Genomic DNA, 17,867 nt, shown 5'->3' on the forward strand with positions numbered 1-17,867 from the left:
GGGCTCAGTCTTCTGACTGTACACAAGGGATTTCCTTACTGCAGGGAACAAGAAGATGCAGTCTAAACCAACTGACAATTTGTTCCCTCTGTAGTCTCATTTTCCAGAAGGATAAATTTGCCCTTACAAATGCCATACACCAGTGTATGGCCTGATGTTGGGATTCAGACTAATTGCTCAAAAGCTGGACTAGGTATCTGCTCACTACTCCATGGTCACTTCTGACACTACAGCACAGACATAAGCACAGAGACAGGCCAAGCACACCTACACAGTATTGCTCAGCTAACAGCTGAGCACTCTCAGACATATGGTTTGCTTTACTAACCTCTGCAGCAAAACCTAGTAAGAAATCTGTGGCTTTTCACTTTGGCCATGCCTTCCCACCTATATCACACTACCTCTTTCCTTATGCTGATAGTACTGGTTTTGAGGTTGAACAATAAACTAGATAACTAAAAAAACAAGATAAAAGGAATCATTTGGAAGAAATAAACAAACCTGGATCATTTCTGATACCATTTCAGTGTAGCTTCGGGAAGCTTCATGGAAAGAAGAGAGAGGTACACTGCAGGACAGGATTGGAGACATGGTTTGGCTTGGTGGTTTGAGCGAGAGGAGGGAGGCATGCAGTACTTGTCACAGCCAGCACTGGGCAACTATTCCCTCAGCACAGAGAACTATGTAAAATTATCTTACTCTTGCTAATTAACACAATAAAGAAAATCAAAAGCCCAGTTCTGCGACAAAGCAGAAATGAGAGCACCCTAAAAGCAGTGGCAGCTAGAAACTCTGAACCTATCCAATATACAGTGTGAAGGGTCTCCACAGGACTTTCAAGTACCAATACACAGATCCGTTTGATAATGATATTCTATGGGGTCAGTAGAGACAGGAAACCCTTCTTCATTTCAGCCATTTGTTAGATTTGACACTGCTATTGAATAAAGACACAATCCTTCAGATGCCATACACACAACTCCCACCAACTTCACATCAGTGTCTCTCAGGAGGAGAGCCTTCACCTGAAATATATATATAGAAACAGAAAATCAAGTACTCTGATTACTCTAGCAGATTATGGAAGGATTTACAAATAAAAGACATTTCAAGTGCTTGACGTCCATTTTAGCAGCTCTTAAATCTTTTTTCTGATTGAAAACTGCTGTTTGCTACAGTATATAAAAAGATTGAATTCTGCTATACTGGCAGCATTTCGATACATAAAACCACCACAGAACATAGAATCAGAGCTCTAATAACACAGGAAATGCTAACATGTATTTCTTAAGGAGAAGATTAGTGTGGTAGCAACTGTATATCACTTACATGGAATGAACTAACCAGCTCCATTTGTAGCTGCCATTTGTCCTCATTCATTGTTAACAGCCTTCTTCAAACTAACACTTGATAAAAATTAAAAGATTCTAATGCAATCCATTGGACTGTACACTTAAATAAATAAAACATGTCCCTAACCACAATAATCTCTTCAACTACAGTCAGAGCATTCCCAAAATTCTTCTGGATTTTATTTTAACTTAAACTTTCTTACAAAGTTATAAAAATAATTTACTTGTGTAAATGAATAAAGATAACTCAGGAACCACGTTTGTATATGAAATTGTCTTAAAGAGGCCAGTAATCAAATTTGGTTTCATTAGTGTTGCAGCGAAAGCACACCTAACCAAATGGCCATTCAAAGACCAGCAAACCACTATCAGTCAAATCAGTGGATCTCCTTCACTTACTACCTTTGCTTATTCAAACGAACCAAGGGACGTGGAATGTAATTCACTGTTCTATTGAAGGGTTACAAATACACACTTCAAAAGCAAATTAACCCTCTGAGGAGATGGCCCTTCTGCAATAAAATGATGTTTTAGGAAACTATCGAGCTTGAAGGTAAGTGCTAAATACTCTACTTAAGTTTGAAAACTCAAAGCTTCCTTAATTAAAACAATATACATCTTTTATATTATAGCTTGTATTAATGGGTATGGTAGCTTTTCAGAGTATTGTTTATGAATATAATACATACATAGTGCTGGGTTTAATATTTTATTTGAATGACGTTTAATGTTATGCAAAATAAATTGTTATGTTACATCCACTGTGACATCAACTAAAATGTGAACTAGTTTGCATAGGTTAGTACTTTGGGCAGCATGATGTTGCTCTAGTCCACCAAGGCTTAAATATTCACAGTGTAGAGGAAGAAAAAGGAGTTAAAGCATTTCTACTAAAATATATTTTAATAGCTGGTGTTAACTTTCTGCATAACAAAAGCCAAATTAAGATGATACATCATATAATCCAAGAGTAAGTATATCTGTCCTTTGAAAAACAGTGTTACCTTCATAGCTGTATACTCCCAAATACAGTACAGTTTTGCAAAATAACTAAAACTTTACACACTTTAAAGCAAACATAAGCCAAACTGCACAGCGGTTCATTTTTGCTTTTTATATCACACTGCAAAAACCAACAGCTGAGAGAGTTTCCACATCATGCTAATCAATGTCAATACAGTCATTGCTGTCTTCCAATGGTCTAGCAATTTCTAATAGTAATATTAAATACACATGATTGAAATGCTACAGTATAGCTTATTTTCCCCCCTAAAATAATAATAATTAAACAAATGTCAACAACAACTGGATTACAACTTAAGTACAATATGCAAATTCTATTTATCAGACACAAGAAGCATATGAAATTCCTTTGAATATACTGTTGTAGTGCAGGCAGTTTAGGAAATATAGCTTTCGGGTTTTCTTTCAAAAGGAGAGATGGGGTTCCTATGGCATAAAGCTGGAGAAAATCACTAAAGCATTGCAAAATGGTTTATTCTTCTACAGCTCACCAGTACTTTGCATTTGCCAGCACATCAGTTTGGAGATCTTCTTTCAACAGCATCTTTTGTCTGTTTCAGTATATCATTTAAACATTTACTAACTAAAGCATATTCTGTATTTTAAATGGAGTATTAATCAACATAATTAAAATCTAACATTTTATAACCTGTACCACTTTCTGCCAAAGACTTCTGTATTTGTCATTTCTTTTTCATTGTACAAGATGACATGCAGTCATTGTACAATAAAAACTGGAATTACTACCTTTCCCAAGTATTGGAGAACTTCCATATCCCCAAGGAACACTCAGTAGGGACACATTTGTCAAAAATATAATCCATGGGAGGTGATTCTCTGTCAAATCCCAATCTGCTGAAGTGGTTTATGGTATGTCAAATGTAATCAAGAAAACCCTGTTTCATCAAGATTAAATGCTAATGTTCCATAATGAAAAATTACAACTGCAGTATCTGTAAGTAGCTTTGTTTAGAAAATGAAGATTAGCCAGGCAAGAAAGAGTAATGAAAAGCAAGGCACCCATTTGTTCTATATATGTATGAATATGGTCTATGCTGTTTTCTACATTTATACTTGTGTTAGCAAGAATTACAGCACATTGTATCTTCTTTTTTTCTAAAATGCTTAAAATGGGTATGTGTGAACCTCCAACCTGAACTTTGAAACATCTTGGGAAATTCGGCTCCTTAAAAGCCTTTTCCTTTCCCCAGAAAGATGTTGTCTGCATGAAAAAAGTACAGTGAGGGGAACATGCTGTGTTAAAAAGGAATTTATACTTTAAAGGTGACAGAACAGTATATAACATCTGTTCATCCCTACGTCCCGCTGCATGTAACAGGCTCCAACATATGCCTTGTAAAACCTGTGCTGGCACAACTTAGTTGTTGACTTACTTTCCCTACCTTACAAATTTTAGATCTTAAAAAACATTTTAATAATTGCACTCTGATAATTTTGGGCCTTTGATAGCATTGCTTAGAACAAAGCTGCATAATGACACTAAAGTTTGTTCTATATCAAAAAGCAGGAACCATTCCATATGAACACGAATTACTAAGCATATACAACATAAAAACCTGACTACGTGAACTTAACTTAAAACAGATCTTAATAATTCTGCTGACATACCATTCTCAAGAGAAATACAATTCACATACTGTTTTTTCTTGATCTTTTTTATTTTGCAAATTGCTTTAGCTGCTTTGCCAGGCTAATGAATATTCAAAACTCATAAAGAAAATTTTATTTCCATTGTTTAGCATAACATAGTCCTCTAACGTTATCAAACGTTAATTTTCTGATTTACTTTTCACTATACATATAGTGTTCAACACGGTAAGCCATCTCCTCACTTAGGAAGAATGCTAGTGAATTTATAGATGGAGACTTTTATAAGTCACTAAAAATTGCAACTTGATGCAATATATCTATTCCCTATATTTCTTTTTATTCATATCTGGTTAACAAACTGACAACTTGTTTTTATTGCTGTCAGCATTACACAGCTAATAAAGCAGCACAGCAGCAAATGATAGTCAACTCTGCCTCAGGCATCAATCAGAAAAATTTGCCAGCCATCACAAGATGGGATTCCTCTCCTTGCTGGTGATGGCTGCTGATGAAAACCAACACAGAAGCAGACTGTGTATTTCAGAGCTTCTAGCTCAGCTTATCACATCAGCCTTTTGAAAAAGCCATTTGAATTACAAAGCTTGCTAATTTAATGTGAAAGTTACCAGTAATGCACAAGGGTTTGTTGCAGCAAAACTTTCAAGAATTTTAAATGACTGCAGCGTCACCCATACAGACTCTGTATCTACAGTACTGCATCCCTGGTTTTAAACCACATTTATTGTAGTTAGATGCTTCTGGTCAGCTTTAGCCTTGAAATGCTGACTAGAAAGCACAGGCAATTCCAGAGTCGTGGAGATTTTTAAATTTTTTTTTTTTTAATGCTGTCATTTCACCCTCTTTGGCAGCTGGGATCAGCCCCGTATTAGCAAGACCTAAAATAAAAAATTGCAGAAGCTTTCCAATTCCTAATTGTATGGAAAAATAGAACTAACAGGTATTTGCACTGGCAATTTTCAGTTGACATAACAATTCCTTACAGCCTGCCTTCTTTATTCTGTAGATATTGGAGGCTTGCCTACTTTGTGAAATGAGAAATACAAAATTGTCTATAAACTCTGTATTTCATTCTACTTCAAAAATTTCAGAAATGGAAGAAAGCCAGCAAGGGCTCAACATACTGAGAGCTACTCCAAAATTAAAATTCTCTATCACATGGTTGAATGCCACAAATTATACTATCAGCAAAAACATTTTCTTCCTTACACATGTATGCATCCTGGAGTAAGTTCCCACGTGAATCTTTAACTCTTTTGCCCTTCCTTAAAGAGTTTCTCCCTGGGAGGGAACACGGCACCCTTCTGGCACCCAGTTAAAGCAAAAGCAACTTCCCTGTGACCCAAGCCTGATGTCACAGATCCTCTCACAGGTCCATTATGTCACCAGTTACCTGATCCTCTCCTCAGCCTCACAGACTGAGACCTGGATCTCTCAGTTCTGATCATAAGTTAATAGACACCAAATAGTGTATGTGAAGGTTTGTCAGCAAAATATTTTTACTGTTTTCTATGGATGGCTAAACTGAAGCATGATGGCATAGAGTATGTTGGACTTCTGTTTGGTTAGTTTTCCCTTCAGTGTCACTTATGAGAAAGATTAGATCAGTAAAAGAAAACATAGTATTTCTCCATCATTTATCATTTGGCAAGCGTACAACCCACTGTTGGATCACCAAAATTTCTGGAGGAAATTGAAGCAATAGGCCATTGAGCTGAAATGCACTACAATAACCAGAGCTCTCCTCCACCCTTCAATGGAGGTGCAAGTATTTCTGCAGCAGGGGTAGGTACATTAGCTCATCAGCAAAGCAGCCATTAAGCAAGTTACCTGTGGTAGGAAGGAAGGATGTGACTGCAGGCTTTGTGTGACTGCACAGCACTGGGGCCTCACACAAGGTATTTATTTACAGCAGTACAGGTGAAGGTAAAGGAACTAACATGAAGTATTGGTTGTACATTGCCCTAATGGAAGTTTCTATTTAAATGCTAAGTATTATTAGAAGGAAACAGAAGAGTTGACAGGTTTTATAGTCTAGATAGTCTTTGCAAGGAAATTTCTGTGGAAAAGATACCGAAGAACCAGGCATGGATCTAACTGATGGACTGGGATGCAAGCAAAGCTGATAGAAGAGGTCAGTGTTGGAAATCAGAGAAGATGGGTAATCCAGGAATAAATGTGGGTATGTGAGAATCAGGAAATTTTTGCTGTCAAAACAGACCTGTTTACTGTAAGGCTGCTGGGCAGTAGCATTTTGTATTTCTTTTTTTTTTTTACTAGCATATCACTTGTCATTATTTCAAATGACTGAATTATCTACTCAACATTTTTATTTTTATTAGGATGCTAACTGCTCAAACATTAAACACCTCCCTAATAATTTGAAGATGTGTTCAAACTCAGTGTGTTAACTGAGTATGACTTCAGAGTGCCATAAGAAGTGAATCGATTTTATGGTTGCTATTATAAAGAGAAATAATGTCTTTGAGGTATAGGGAAAAGGTATTTCCCCTTCACAGCTAATTGACTGAAATATTTATAGGATTGGCAGCACCAGGCTTCCATATATGTTTTTCATTTTGAGGGAGCACTATTATAAGCAATGCTGTTTTCAAAGCTCTGAGCTTCTTGTTGATAATTTATCTTTACTTTAAAGGACTCTAAATTGGATTCTGAGTGAGAATGCAGACTCTTATAGCAGTGATAAAGTAATGAACATGTACTCTTAAAAGATTCTTCTGACTTTTTTTAAAAGGTTAGATTTTGAGTAAATCATAATAAAGCTCAAAGGACTAGAGACAAAAATTAGTTAACAAACTCAATATAATTTGCTGGAAGCATTCCTGTTTTCCCAGTTCTCTGAACAGTACCATACATCCAGCCATCATCAATTGGTTGAACATTGATGATATAATCACCATCCCTGAAGGAAACTTCATCTTCATCTTGAGCACTGTAGTCATACATAGCTCTGTATGTTCTCTGTTGAAGGAAAGAAAACAAGGCTGTAAAGTCTCAGGCCTAAACAGAGATAGATTCTTTCTGCACTTTGCACAAAGAAAATTAAAAGAGCAGAAAAAAAGAACAGAGGGAGCAAGGCAGAGAGAGAAATCACAAGTTACGTGTTGAAAAGAAATGGTATACCCTCCACCCTGCCAAATTTACAGTGAGTATAGCCCCGAAATGATTATATTTGTGAACCTACATTGCCCAAAGTCCTCATACAAACAGATTTTAAGCCATTCACTGCCTCTTGAAATATTCCAACTGTTCTTTCATATATTCACTCGTAACAGTTCATTGCACCCAGCCATGGCTAGCTGTGCTTCTGCTCCCTATCTCCATGATTCCCAAACAGCTTCTCCTGTCTCTTCACTACAGAAAAGAAACACAGTCTTCATCCAGGTCATTAACTTTGGCATCTCACTGAATGTCCTTTACTTCATTACGATTTTACCCTAAATTAAGAATTAGGAATAGATTATCTAATTAAATTTTAAAAAAAAAAAAAAAAAGACAAGATTTAAAAATGTCTGCAAAAATATTTTTTATGAATACTTGTTTTGCACATTCACATAAAAGGTTGATCTAAACAGAACACAAAGTCCTATCATTAGCTAAGCCAAATTTCTCTACAACTCTGTCCACTGTAAGGCAAGATTTCCATTTTCTTTCTTAATAGAGTATTTATTTCCACTCATAACCAATACAATTCTATAATTTACTGGAATTCAGTGTGGACTCTCAAAATCAAAGGGAACAGTCTCCCCTTGCATCTTAACAGCAGAACAAAACTAGCTCGGTTTAAAATTCCCAGGAGTACTTTCTTTTCCCTATACTATCTCTTGACAGAAGAGCCGTTCAAGCATCACTGATAATATTCAATTTCTCTACCAGTAATTTTTGATACGTCACCATATCTAGCTGAATTTAAAGAGAATGATTTAAAGAGAAAAAAGATAAAAACAGTCAATATTTGAGTTAATGCGTAGTACTATTGTCTGAACCTTTTAAGAGAAGCAAACTTTGTTCTACTTCCCAGCTGAGGAAAACAACTCTGGATTGGTTTTATTCCATCTCATATATGATTTTTGTGGGTTTTTAATGAAATTATTTTCAGAAAATATGGAGATTCTGTCACACACAGTAAGACATTTGTCACCTGTTGGAAATGTGGGATGATCTAATCTAAGCACTATAAGGTAACTCATTATTATTGTTCCCATGCTAGAAATACACTTTTTGTCTTGATTTTGCCTTTATCATTGGTAGTCCAGATTAAACACTACAGAGGAATCAACTCCTGGTTAAACACTGGGGATCACTACCTTTCCTGACAAACCTCTCTGAAGTGTATTTGAGTCTTGCTCTGTATAACTGTTCTCTGCCATGCCTTGTAATGTTGTTGCCCTACAGCCTGTGACCAAGAGCAATTTCCAACCAGATGTATATGGTTTCTTGGTGGTTCCTTATGTCTTCCAAGTGTTCATGAAAGGTGATGAAAAAAGCATCATTGTTTATGCACTACATTGAAGCAACTAATTGGGAGGGTGATGTCATCACCAAAAATTCCTTAGACTCACAAACTAGAAAACTAGCAGTTGGACGATCCTAACGAATGGTCTATGCCTTTGAGAATCTTTCTTTTTTTCCAAGTATTTCAATGATCTCTCTACTGAGCCTCGAAACTAACTCCAGAAAAACAGTAAAAAATATGCTATTACATCAAGTTCAGCAGCAGTTAGTCCTTTTAACAATTTATTTCAAAAAAAGGTCCATTTAAGAGAAATGGTAGTAAGTCTGTATCTGTCATAAGGCAGAGAATGGATTTTTCTCTGAGCCATGCTTATATGTCTCCCTTCAGTGGGCAAAGACTGGAGGAAGAGATTAAATGTTTTATTAAACTAATATAAAATTGAAAAAAAAAAGAGAAGTTTTTCCTCACTCAGAAGGATGCTCACTCATCCTTTGAGCATCATGGCATAGGACATACTACTGCTGTCTCCTTTAAGGCAGCTTGACTACATCACTGTGGTGGCACAGTTGTGAAGACAAGCTGGTAATTTCAAACTTTAAAACAATTTATTAGGGCCCTAAATGCTGCTGAGAAACCTAAATTTATGGCCTTAACACCTAATTAGGTGCTAAATGGCTGTCAGGAGAAATCTCCATAATAATCCTGTTAGCATTTAATGCCTAATTATCACTTCAGAGTGAAGTCTGGGCTACATAATTGAGAATTACAATGCTTAAAGGACTCAAAGCAGGGATTTTTAAAATGCATTTTAGTGAATTATTCCTCTGTCAGTAGCGAGTCTAGCAAGTACTAAGAGTATATAAGAAAAGGCTGGGGTTTTGCAAAACAGTGAAATACTCACTTATCTCCCACCTCCTCAGAGGTCTAACTTGCAGCTACTGCTTAGACAAAACAGTACATCTTGTGCATATGAAGAGCTGAAGCTCAGCTGTCATACTCCCAGCTCTCCAGCCAGATGTGAGCTGACAGATGCATATTTCCACTTCATCCACCAGTTTATACTTATTCTATGCATCGCTCCTTGCAAGGAGCAGTACCTGTTTCAGTGTCCTTCACATACAGCAGCTATCAAGGAAAGCCAACTTGTAACCTAGGTTTTGGTTTCCTACAGCTTTTAGTTATCTAAAGGCGTGAGAACACGCTCTGTTATTTTCTGAAGAGCCAAACAGCCTTCAGGGGTCTGTCTGTACTCTGAGCAACAATTTCATTCAATGCATTATGCAGAACTGCTTGGAAAAAGTGTGCAAAAGTTAAGAATCAGAAAATAACGTAATTTAACTCAGGGGGTGGAAATCTACCAGGACTGTGTTAGGGTAATGCCTGATACAAAACACAGCTCAAAATTAAATAAACCAAAATTGGAAAATTTCCATTTCCCAATATAGGAAATTGGTGGACATGATTATAAAATTTACTTCTGTCTTTTTGGGACCCTGATTTGATAATAATGCCACAAATCACTGAAAGGTGTAGGCTTTACTAAAGCAGCTAACTCTCCAATCATCTCCACCCTGATATAACCCATGGGATCTTAATGTCTCTCGCCCTAGACATGTCCTGGCCAAATTTAGGCACTGATGTGTAACTTGGTCACCTTCATTGCTTTTAGTTAAGTCTCTAACACCACTTGTGCTTTAAGATCATTATTCAGGCTAGGATTTCTTTCTGCCAGTCTCCTCCCTCTCTTACTTTCTTTTATTTCTTTCCTCTGCCCTGGCTTAGCCAGAAGACACTGCAGCTCTGGCAGTATTGCTCCAAGATGAGAACTGAATGGGCCGCAATGAACCTAACATTGTGTAAATTTGTCAGATCCCTATGGCATGTCCACTCCACTTTTTTAAAAGCCCTCCAAGACTGCTATCAATCTTCAGTCTGTGCAAATCACTACATTTAAACACATTCACAACCAGGGGTTTCCTCCATCACACACTGAGACTCCTCTTGTATCATCCCAATATCTGGGTGTAACATGCCCAGCACACCTGGATAAACTGCACAGGGTAAAGAAAAGATAGTATTTTGATGTGAAGGAGAAAGACAAGGGAGCATGCCAGGTTTCTAGCTGCATCCGAGATGCCTCTTCTGGAGCAGCAGCATCACCCCTGGGGTGATAAGACCATGCTTTGTCTTCCTCACTAGACCAGCAAGTTAGCAGTCAGCACCAGACCATCAGTTCTTGATTATGTTTGGTGTTTACTGTCTTCAAGGAAACCGCTGGGTTTTTAAGAGCAACAAGATCTGTTCAAACCATGATGTTTGCTATTTCATTTTTCCCCACTATAAACAGCTATTATCACTTTAAAGAAAGTCAAATGAAAACAGCTTCACAAAAGGGATAAGAAATCCCATTAAAGAAGACACTCAGTCAATTCTTTATTTTTAAACTGCTTTAATGTCACTCCCTTCCTTTTCTTATTACCTTCCCATTCCCAATTCAGGAAGGAGAGGCAAATGGTGATTCTCAAGACGACTGAAATGATATTTTTCAGCAGGCAGCCCACCAGGTAAGTCACTGGGAGATTAGGGAAATAGTAGCCATCTACCTGCCGATATAGCTGTGAAGGCTACTAAGTGCATTTTGGGATTTCCAGGCATCTCCATTCTCTAGCTGCTGGATTTGAAGGCTGTTTGCTTTGCTCCCCATTGACTAGAAAATTTGCTGACAAAGCCGAGGCTTCCAGGTCTCCCACTTTTTGGACTCTGGCCCTTTTGGAAAGCAGCCAGCTCCCCAAGTGCCTTGCAATATCCTTGGAAATTAATGGCTGATTCTAGTATCAGCTGCCTCACAGCTGTCCAAAGACTTTCTCAGGTTATTGGCTCACCCAAAGATGCAGGTATCTGGATCTCAGACTTCCCAGCAAGTTAGCCTCTCAGCCCAAAGCAAATAAGAAACTGGCAAGCCTGGAAGCACCCAAACCTCACAGAACCTCATGATCTTTACAATATAAAATGCCATAGAATTTCAGTCTGGAAGAACACTAGTTTCATCTAATCAAGCTGTAAGTTTGGTTCATAACTAAATACTTCATCTCTACAAAAGGTGACAGAGGTAGTATACACATCTATTCAAAGTAGTTTAGAATTCAAAATTACCAGTCAATATTTTTAAGGTAAAATGTGACTGAATCTGAACTACGAAATCTCTAGGCAGTGATGTGGTATTTTAAAATATCATAAGCATTACAACTGAACTATATATACAGAGAGCTCAAAAAGAAAAAGGAAGCTCATTTTCCTAAAAAACCCAGCTGAACACCTATTCAGCTCTCCTTTCATGACCAGCTACTTCTAAAATTAAATATTCACTCTAGCTTTACATTCTCATCCACCATAATTAAGAACTTCATGACTGTGGCTATGGTTTCATGATAAAGCTGATTCTCAGTTGCCCAGCAGTATAACTTGATCTGGTTCAGGCACGAGTGGGTACATGACTGTTCTGCTGAATTAAAAAGGGCACACCAATATGGAGTCTGAGCTAGCTTTACACAAGCGGAGATGAATAATATGGATAGGCACAAAGCCTGCTAGTACAAAATCAGCAAGTCAGAAAATCTGAAACAAATTTAAACCAACAGGGTGATCTTAAGAGATCAGCGGTTTTCATTCAGCGCTAGACGCCTGAATTCATCAGAGCATAACATCAGGGCTCAGCCTGTGAAATATTGTCCAAGCGTCTACTATTTATTTTAAGCAGGTAGAAGATTCAGTTATTTCTCTGCATTCTGGAGATCATAAATGATTTTTTTAATGTATTCTTGTCACTGCCCTCAGTCACTTAATCTTTTTTATACAGGAGGACTTAGCACTTACATTTAGGACTAAGACAGTCAAACAGTCCAACTATAAATCTCAAGCGGACCAATTCACTCATATTTAAGAGATTTTGCAATAGCTGATGATGTTGCTTACCAAATAAAATAATTCTTTAAATCCAATACTCACCAGACCTGCTGAATGAGGTTGTGAATGCATGGACCTCATGGATGACATACTTGTCTGGTGCATGTATCCATATCCTTGGGACTGGCTTTGCTGATACGCCCCAGGGAGAACAGGGGCTGTGTGTTAAAGAAATACAGACACATAATTAAGTTTAAAAAAATGTCCTTATCTAGAATTTTGTAGAAACTGTAGATTATTTTCATTGTAAGTAACAGTTCCTCAGTATGAAACAGTTCAGAATGACTTCCATATACAACATAAGGCTTTTCATTTGTTGAATTACATATAAATGGAGCCAAAGCTATTGCAATATATCCACAAACACTATCAAGGTTAGTTGGAAGGAAAAGCTTAATGTACCTTAAGAAGTTGGACCACAAAAAGGCGTACAAAAGCTTGAGACATCACTAATTCAACTTTGATACTGCCATAGATGACACATTACATATCATATGCCATAAAGTGCTATTTTTAAAGGAAAGATTGATGAAAAAAACTATGTAGTAATACAGTTTTGAAATGCTTCAGTAGAAATTCTCTGCAATTAATTCTTAACTCACTGCAAACTAACTCTTATTTATTGGGCTATGAACAAAGAAGGGCTGTGATTCACAGGAAGAGACAAAAATGTAAAAAAGAGAGCTCACAGTTGGGTTTCTTAGTTTATTCTGATTCCATCAACATTCTTAACCAAACACAGAGAGATTAATGGTTACCTAAATATTCTCAAGTCTACCTTTTTCAGCATCTTCATCTTACCACACAATTGTTCCACCTCAACACGCATTATATTCACATTATTTTAACAATTATATTAACAACTACATTATTTTAACAATTCTATACACTAATCATTACTATGCTGACTTCTATTTACCAAGAGCTGCTGAAAGAGTTAATGCAAACAACAAGGACTCCCTACCTCTATTGCTTAGATACTATGAAAGCATTCATAAACCTTCCATATCTGCTCAAACACCTTACTTCAGCAACAGACCAAAACAGGATGCATTAAAAACACGATCAAAAATTTGAGAAAAATAAACGGCATAAGTGACTACTCACTGTTTTCCTAGCAAGACCAATAAGAATTTTAAAAGCAAAATTAAGAGACTGCAGTTGATTTCAAAATCTAAAGATTACAAGTTTAGTCACCGCATATTTGTGCATGTTTTGCAAGACTCTCATGCACTGTGAGAATAAAGATTTCTGGTTTGTGTGGAGGTTAATAGCCCATCTCCACTGTTACAAGAATTTTACTAGTTCAACTGGAAATTCATTTAGCTACATCAGAAAGAAAATGTATTTCTGCTGATACTTCTTCAAGTGGTCGATTTAGCTGCTATTCTGCCTAAATCTTCTGATAAAAGCCGTCTTCTCCTTACAGGAGATGGAGCCCATGCAGTTCATGAGTCAAAAATCTTCAAACATGGAGTCATTCAGCAGTCCGATACTTTCTGAGATACATCTCTTGAGCATGCTGGGAAGTAAGAATCACTTCTGGAGCAGCCATCACACACATATTCAAAATGAACAAATGTAGTATTTAATGGGGTTCACAATGTATGGAAGGACCCAGGACTTCTAAAATGAAAAAATATGGAGCAGCAGGAAACCTCCATAAAAAATAAAAAAAGTATTTGTATTTGCAGTAATAATACTCTGTCCTTCCCTGCTGCTTGACTGATCAGGACAATAAACATGTGTGAAAAAGAACTACCGAGAAAATGTTTGCTGAACTATTTCAGAAAGAAAAATCAATCCTGTGCTTTCAGAAAGGTGTTTTACCTATCCCGCTTCCCCAGCTAACAAAATCATTGATTTCAACAAAGGTTCTTCTTAAAACATCCATTTAGCTTTAGTTAGCATATTCAAATGCACTAGGTATGTAATTACAATTTGAGATGTTACTTTTTGCTCTACTATACTTGTAAATATAATACTGTAATTTAACTAGGGTTTTTCTGATTTAGAAAACATGTTTCAAACTATTGTAATGAATAGATTGCTTTGCTAAGTGAATGAAATTAAAGTGATACGCAGTCAGATGCAACACTGGAACATGATGAATAATGGATGTTTCAGAAGTGCCAAGTTCATTCTAATGACATATGAGTACAAAGACATTTTAAAGCAGCTTAATCATCAGAGAATTGCTGCTCATTAACATTTTCACAGGATTATCATGCATTAAGTGAATCGTCCTAAATAGTTCATCAAATAATTTGTTTCAGTGTTGTTACAATCTATTTCTACATGACCAGATGTAGCCCTTCGTAAGAAAATAGAGAAAAACATAATTTAATCAAGGTTCTGTGAACAAGATGGAATGAATATATATTTTGCCTAATTCACTACCACCAGTAGGTAAATTCATAGAAGCCAACGAAGTGTCACATCTGCAATACCAGCAGTGACCTGGTTTTGTGCAGTGAAAACTGAGCACAGCTTGAACTTTTTAACTTAATAGGAAGTAGTATCTTAAGCCAACACTGGCTGCTGATCACTCAGCACCCTGCTCGCTCCACAGTGACAAAGGGCTGGTAGCTTCTTCCTGGTCTCTGGCAGGGGCAAGTCACCCCGAGCGAGAGTCCCTTTCTTCTTCCTAAGAGAAGACGCTGAGAGAAACCTTTTACTCCTGATTCCTTCTCCCCAAAACAGATCTCTCTCAATTCCTACCAATCATTCCTTGTCAGCATAAGGTAGCGAACCTACTGACGGTCAGTGTCATTATAGCCTCCAAATTGACAGGCTAATTTTGGGGAAGATAACCCATGCCTTCTGCCTCTGTGACAACTGTCAGCAGCAGATCTGAGACATGCTTTCCTTTTTTGCAATCAGCTTCTTGCAAGCTGAGAGAATTCTGTCAAACTGTCTCAGTGAACCTGTTTGCTAATATACCTGCAACAATGGAAACCGTAAGCCCAGGGAAATAAAGCATTTCTTTCAAAGTAAGAGAAATTTTGGGAAGCATTTAGAAGCTGACGTATTAGAAAAAGATTCTATACAAACAAAAAGAAGGAAATTTCCAACTTCAGCTTTGCTAATTACTTTCCAGTCCTTTATTTAGGTGTCATATATATGACCATATATATCAGCCAATATCAGTGTTGAAGACACTTGATCAAATAATTCCATCCTTTTTTTTTCATTAAAAGAATACTGTAGTAGGGCTGCAAATAACAATTAATAGTTTTTAACATTTTTCTAGAAAAGCTACTAAAGATGGTTGTTTATTTGGAATCTTAAATCACAGATTAGTGAAGAGACAACAGATCTGAGCTGTGTTTCTGGTGACATACAGATAGTTCAAGGTAAGATTAAATGATGCAGAAAAAGAGTTTGATGTTTCTTCATCATCATCTCCAACAGTTAACTGCAATCTTTTGGCTCAGACCAAAGTATAAAGTTCTATAACATCACTGACTGCAGCAGCAGCAAAAGCAATGGTTTTAGTTAACCTAAGGGAAAAATAAAACACAGTAGTGGAACATGAAATTCATTTAGCTGAAGCCAGATTTATTGGAGAGGGAGTTGAGGGCTGACCATTGCTCCCAGAAGTAGAGGTGGATGTTTCTTCTTGTTGCATTAAGACTTTACCAGATGCATTCTGAGGTATCAAAACTTACTTTTTTTCTTGTCCCACTTGCCAAGCAAGCCACATATTCATTTTAAATTATCTACTTGAAGAAATTTATCATATATATCTTACTATATCTTTACAGGCTTCCCCAGAGAAAAGAGAGAAAATGAATGAACAAGATAAAAGGCAGAGAGGAAGCCCCCAAGAAAAAGAAGCTGAAAGAATGATTGCAAGGACCAACTTGCTCCTGCAAACAATGGTGTCTGCGGAGTGTGTACTGATCAGGACATGCTTTGAGAAGAACTGAGAAAGAAAAAGGTCAGACCATGAAAACAGGAAAGGAACAATTAAGAGGGCATTGCATAATTACAAGATTTAAAAAAAAGTTTATGCTAAAAAGAAAAATCATTTAAAAGGTAGGTTCCAAGGTATATTTTATCAAAACATGCTTAAACTCTTGTTCATTCTTTTGTACGGCAGAACCTTGAAAACCCATGGTACCCTACTACTAACTTCTTCCATTTACTGAAACACATGCTCTTTACTGGACCAGATGTAAAATAGCAATCACTTCATTTACTCTTACAGACATCATGCAGTTTTAAGCATATACTTCTCTTCATATTTTGATGCTATCTCAATTCATGATTTCACTACTAAGTCTTCAGAGAACTCACAAAGAATATTGCAACATTTTATACCACCACCACCATGAGAGAGCAGGAAGTAAAAAGACAATGATTATTATGTGCTTAATTCTAGTGTCTGTAAGACACTAGAAATGGATTTTCTGAGAAGCACAGAAGTTGCAATAGAGCCAGAATACAGCATCATCATACATTTCTGTGTTACTGACATTATCACTAACTCCCCCGAAACAGATGAAGCTGGTTATGGGAATCACATTGTTCCACATATACTGAAGTCCTTCGCCTGTTTTGCCTTGCTTATGCTTTATTTTTCAGAGGTTGCTGTCTAGAGCAGCCCTCACGGTCTTACTTTAAAAAGCCTCTCCCATTACTTTCAGTTCCTTCTTTCTTTTGCCCTTCCCTTAGAAATTACACAACTATGTCCTGCGCAGCAGAAAACACTGTCAAAGTAGTGGGGAAGCGTAGGTCTAGAATACATGTCTGGGTTACTATGGTACACACCTCATGTTGTTCATGTGGATGGGCCACTGCCTGAACTGCACAAGCCCCTTGACCACTTCCCAGTTGAAGTTTCAAGAATACATAGCTAAGAAGACACAGCCTTAGGGTAAATTGTCATTGCTGCATTGAAGCTTGTAGATAATAACAACCGATACCTTTGTAAAGACTTCTCCAGAAAGTGTCATGGAGGTAACTTCAGTTACAAACTCTGGGTAGGTACTTTATATTTTGTTTTTTACCACTTCCTCCAGATGTTGGCTGCTGTTCCCCATCATTAAAGTATTTAAAGTGTTTTGGGTTAAAATTTGTATTACCAGTCACATCCTTGAACAAAGTGGTACATTATCATCACTTACCATGACTGGCATATTTGCATAGTATGAACAGTTTTCAACTCTCACCTGAATCTAACTGAATTCAGTGTTTCTAACAACAAAATTACTTTCACGGTAATGCACCTGACATCACTCAGGGTCTGATTCAGCTACTCCATCCAGGAGTTGTCCATCAAAATCTGCAGCAAGACTTTTGATGAAAAGGTACTAATCAACCTGAGTAAAGGACAGGAAAAATGAATACCAAACAGATCTGGAGGGGAAAAAAAAGCAAACTGTATGAATCATAGAATAATAGAATCATTTAGACTA

General features: G+C 37.0%; 1 protein-coding gene across 1 annotated transcript in view; it reads right to left on the reverse strand.

The window, feature by feature from the left end:
- Window positions 1-2,048: 2,048 nt before the first annotated feature.
- NEBL (nebulette) overlaps window positions 2,049-17,867 on the reverse strand; it is a 96,701-nt gene continuing 80,882 nt past the window's right edge. The window contains exons 27-28 of the mRNA XM_026842404.1: window positions 12,487-12,602; window positions 2,049-6,986 (exon numbers count right to left, since the gene is read on the reverse strand). Coding sequence (XP_026698205.1) covers window positions 6,810-6,986; window positions 12,487-12,602 — 293 coding nt within the window. The 3' untranslated portion in view covers window positions 2,049-6,809. The remainder of the gene's footprint in view (window positions 6,987-12,486; window positions 12,603-17,867) is intronic.

The sequence above is a fragment of the Athene cunicularia genome (assembly GCF_003259725.1).
Source record: "Athene cunicularia isolate RWA chromosome 2 unlocalized genomic scaffold, athCun1 chr2_part1, whole genome shotgun sequence".
Taxonomy (NCBI): Eukaryota; Metazoa; Chordata; class Aves; order Strigiformes; family Strigidae; genus Athene; species Athene cunicularia.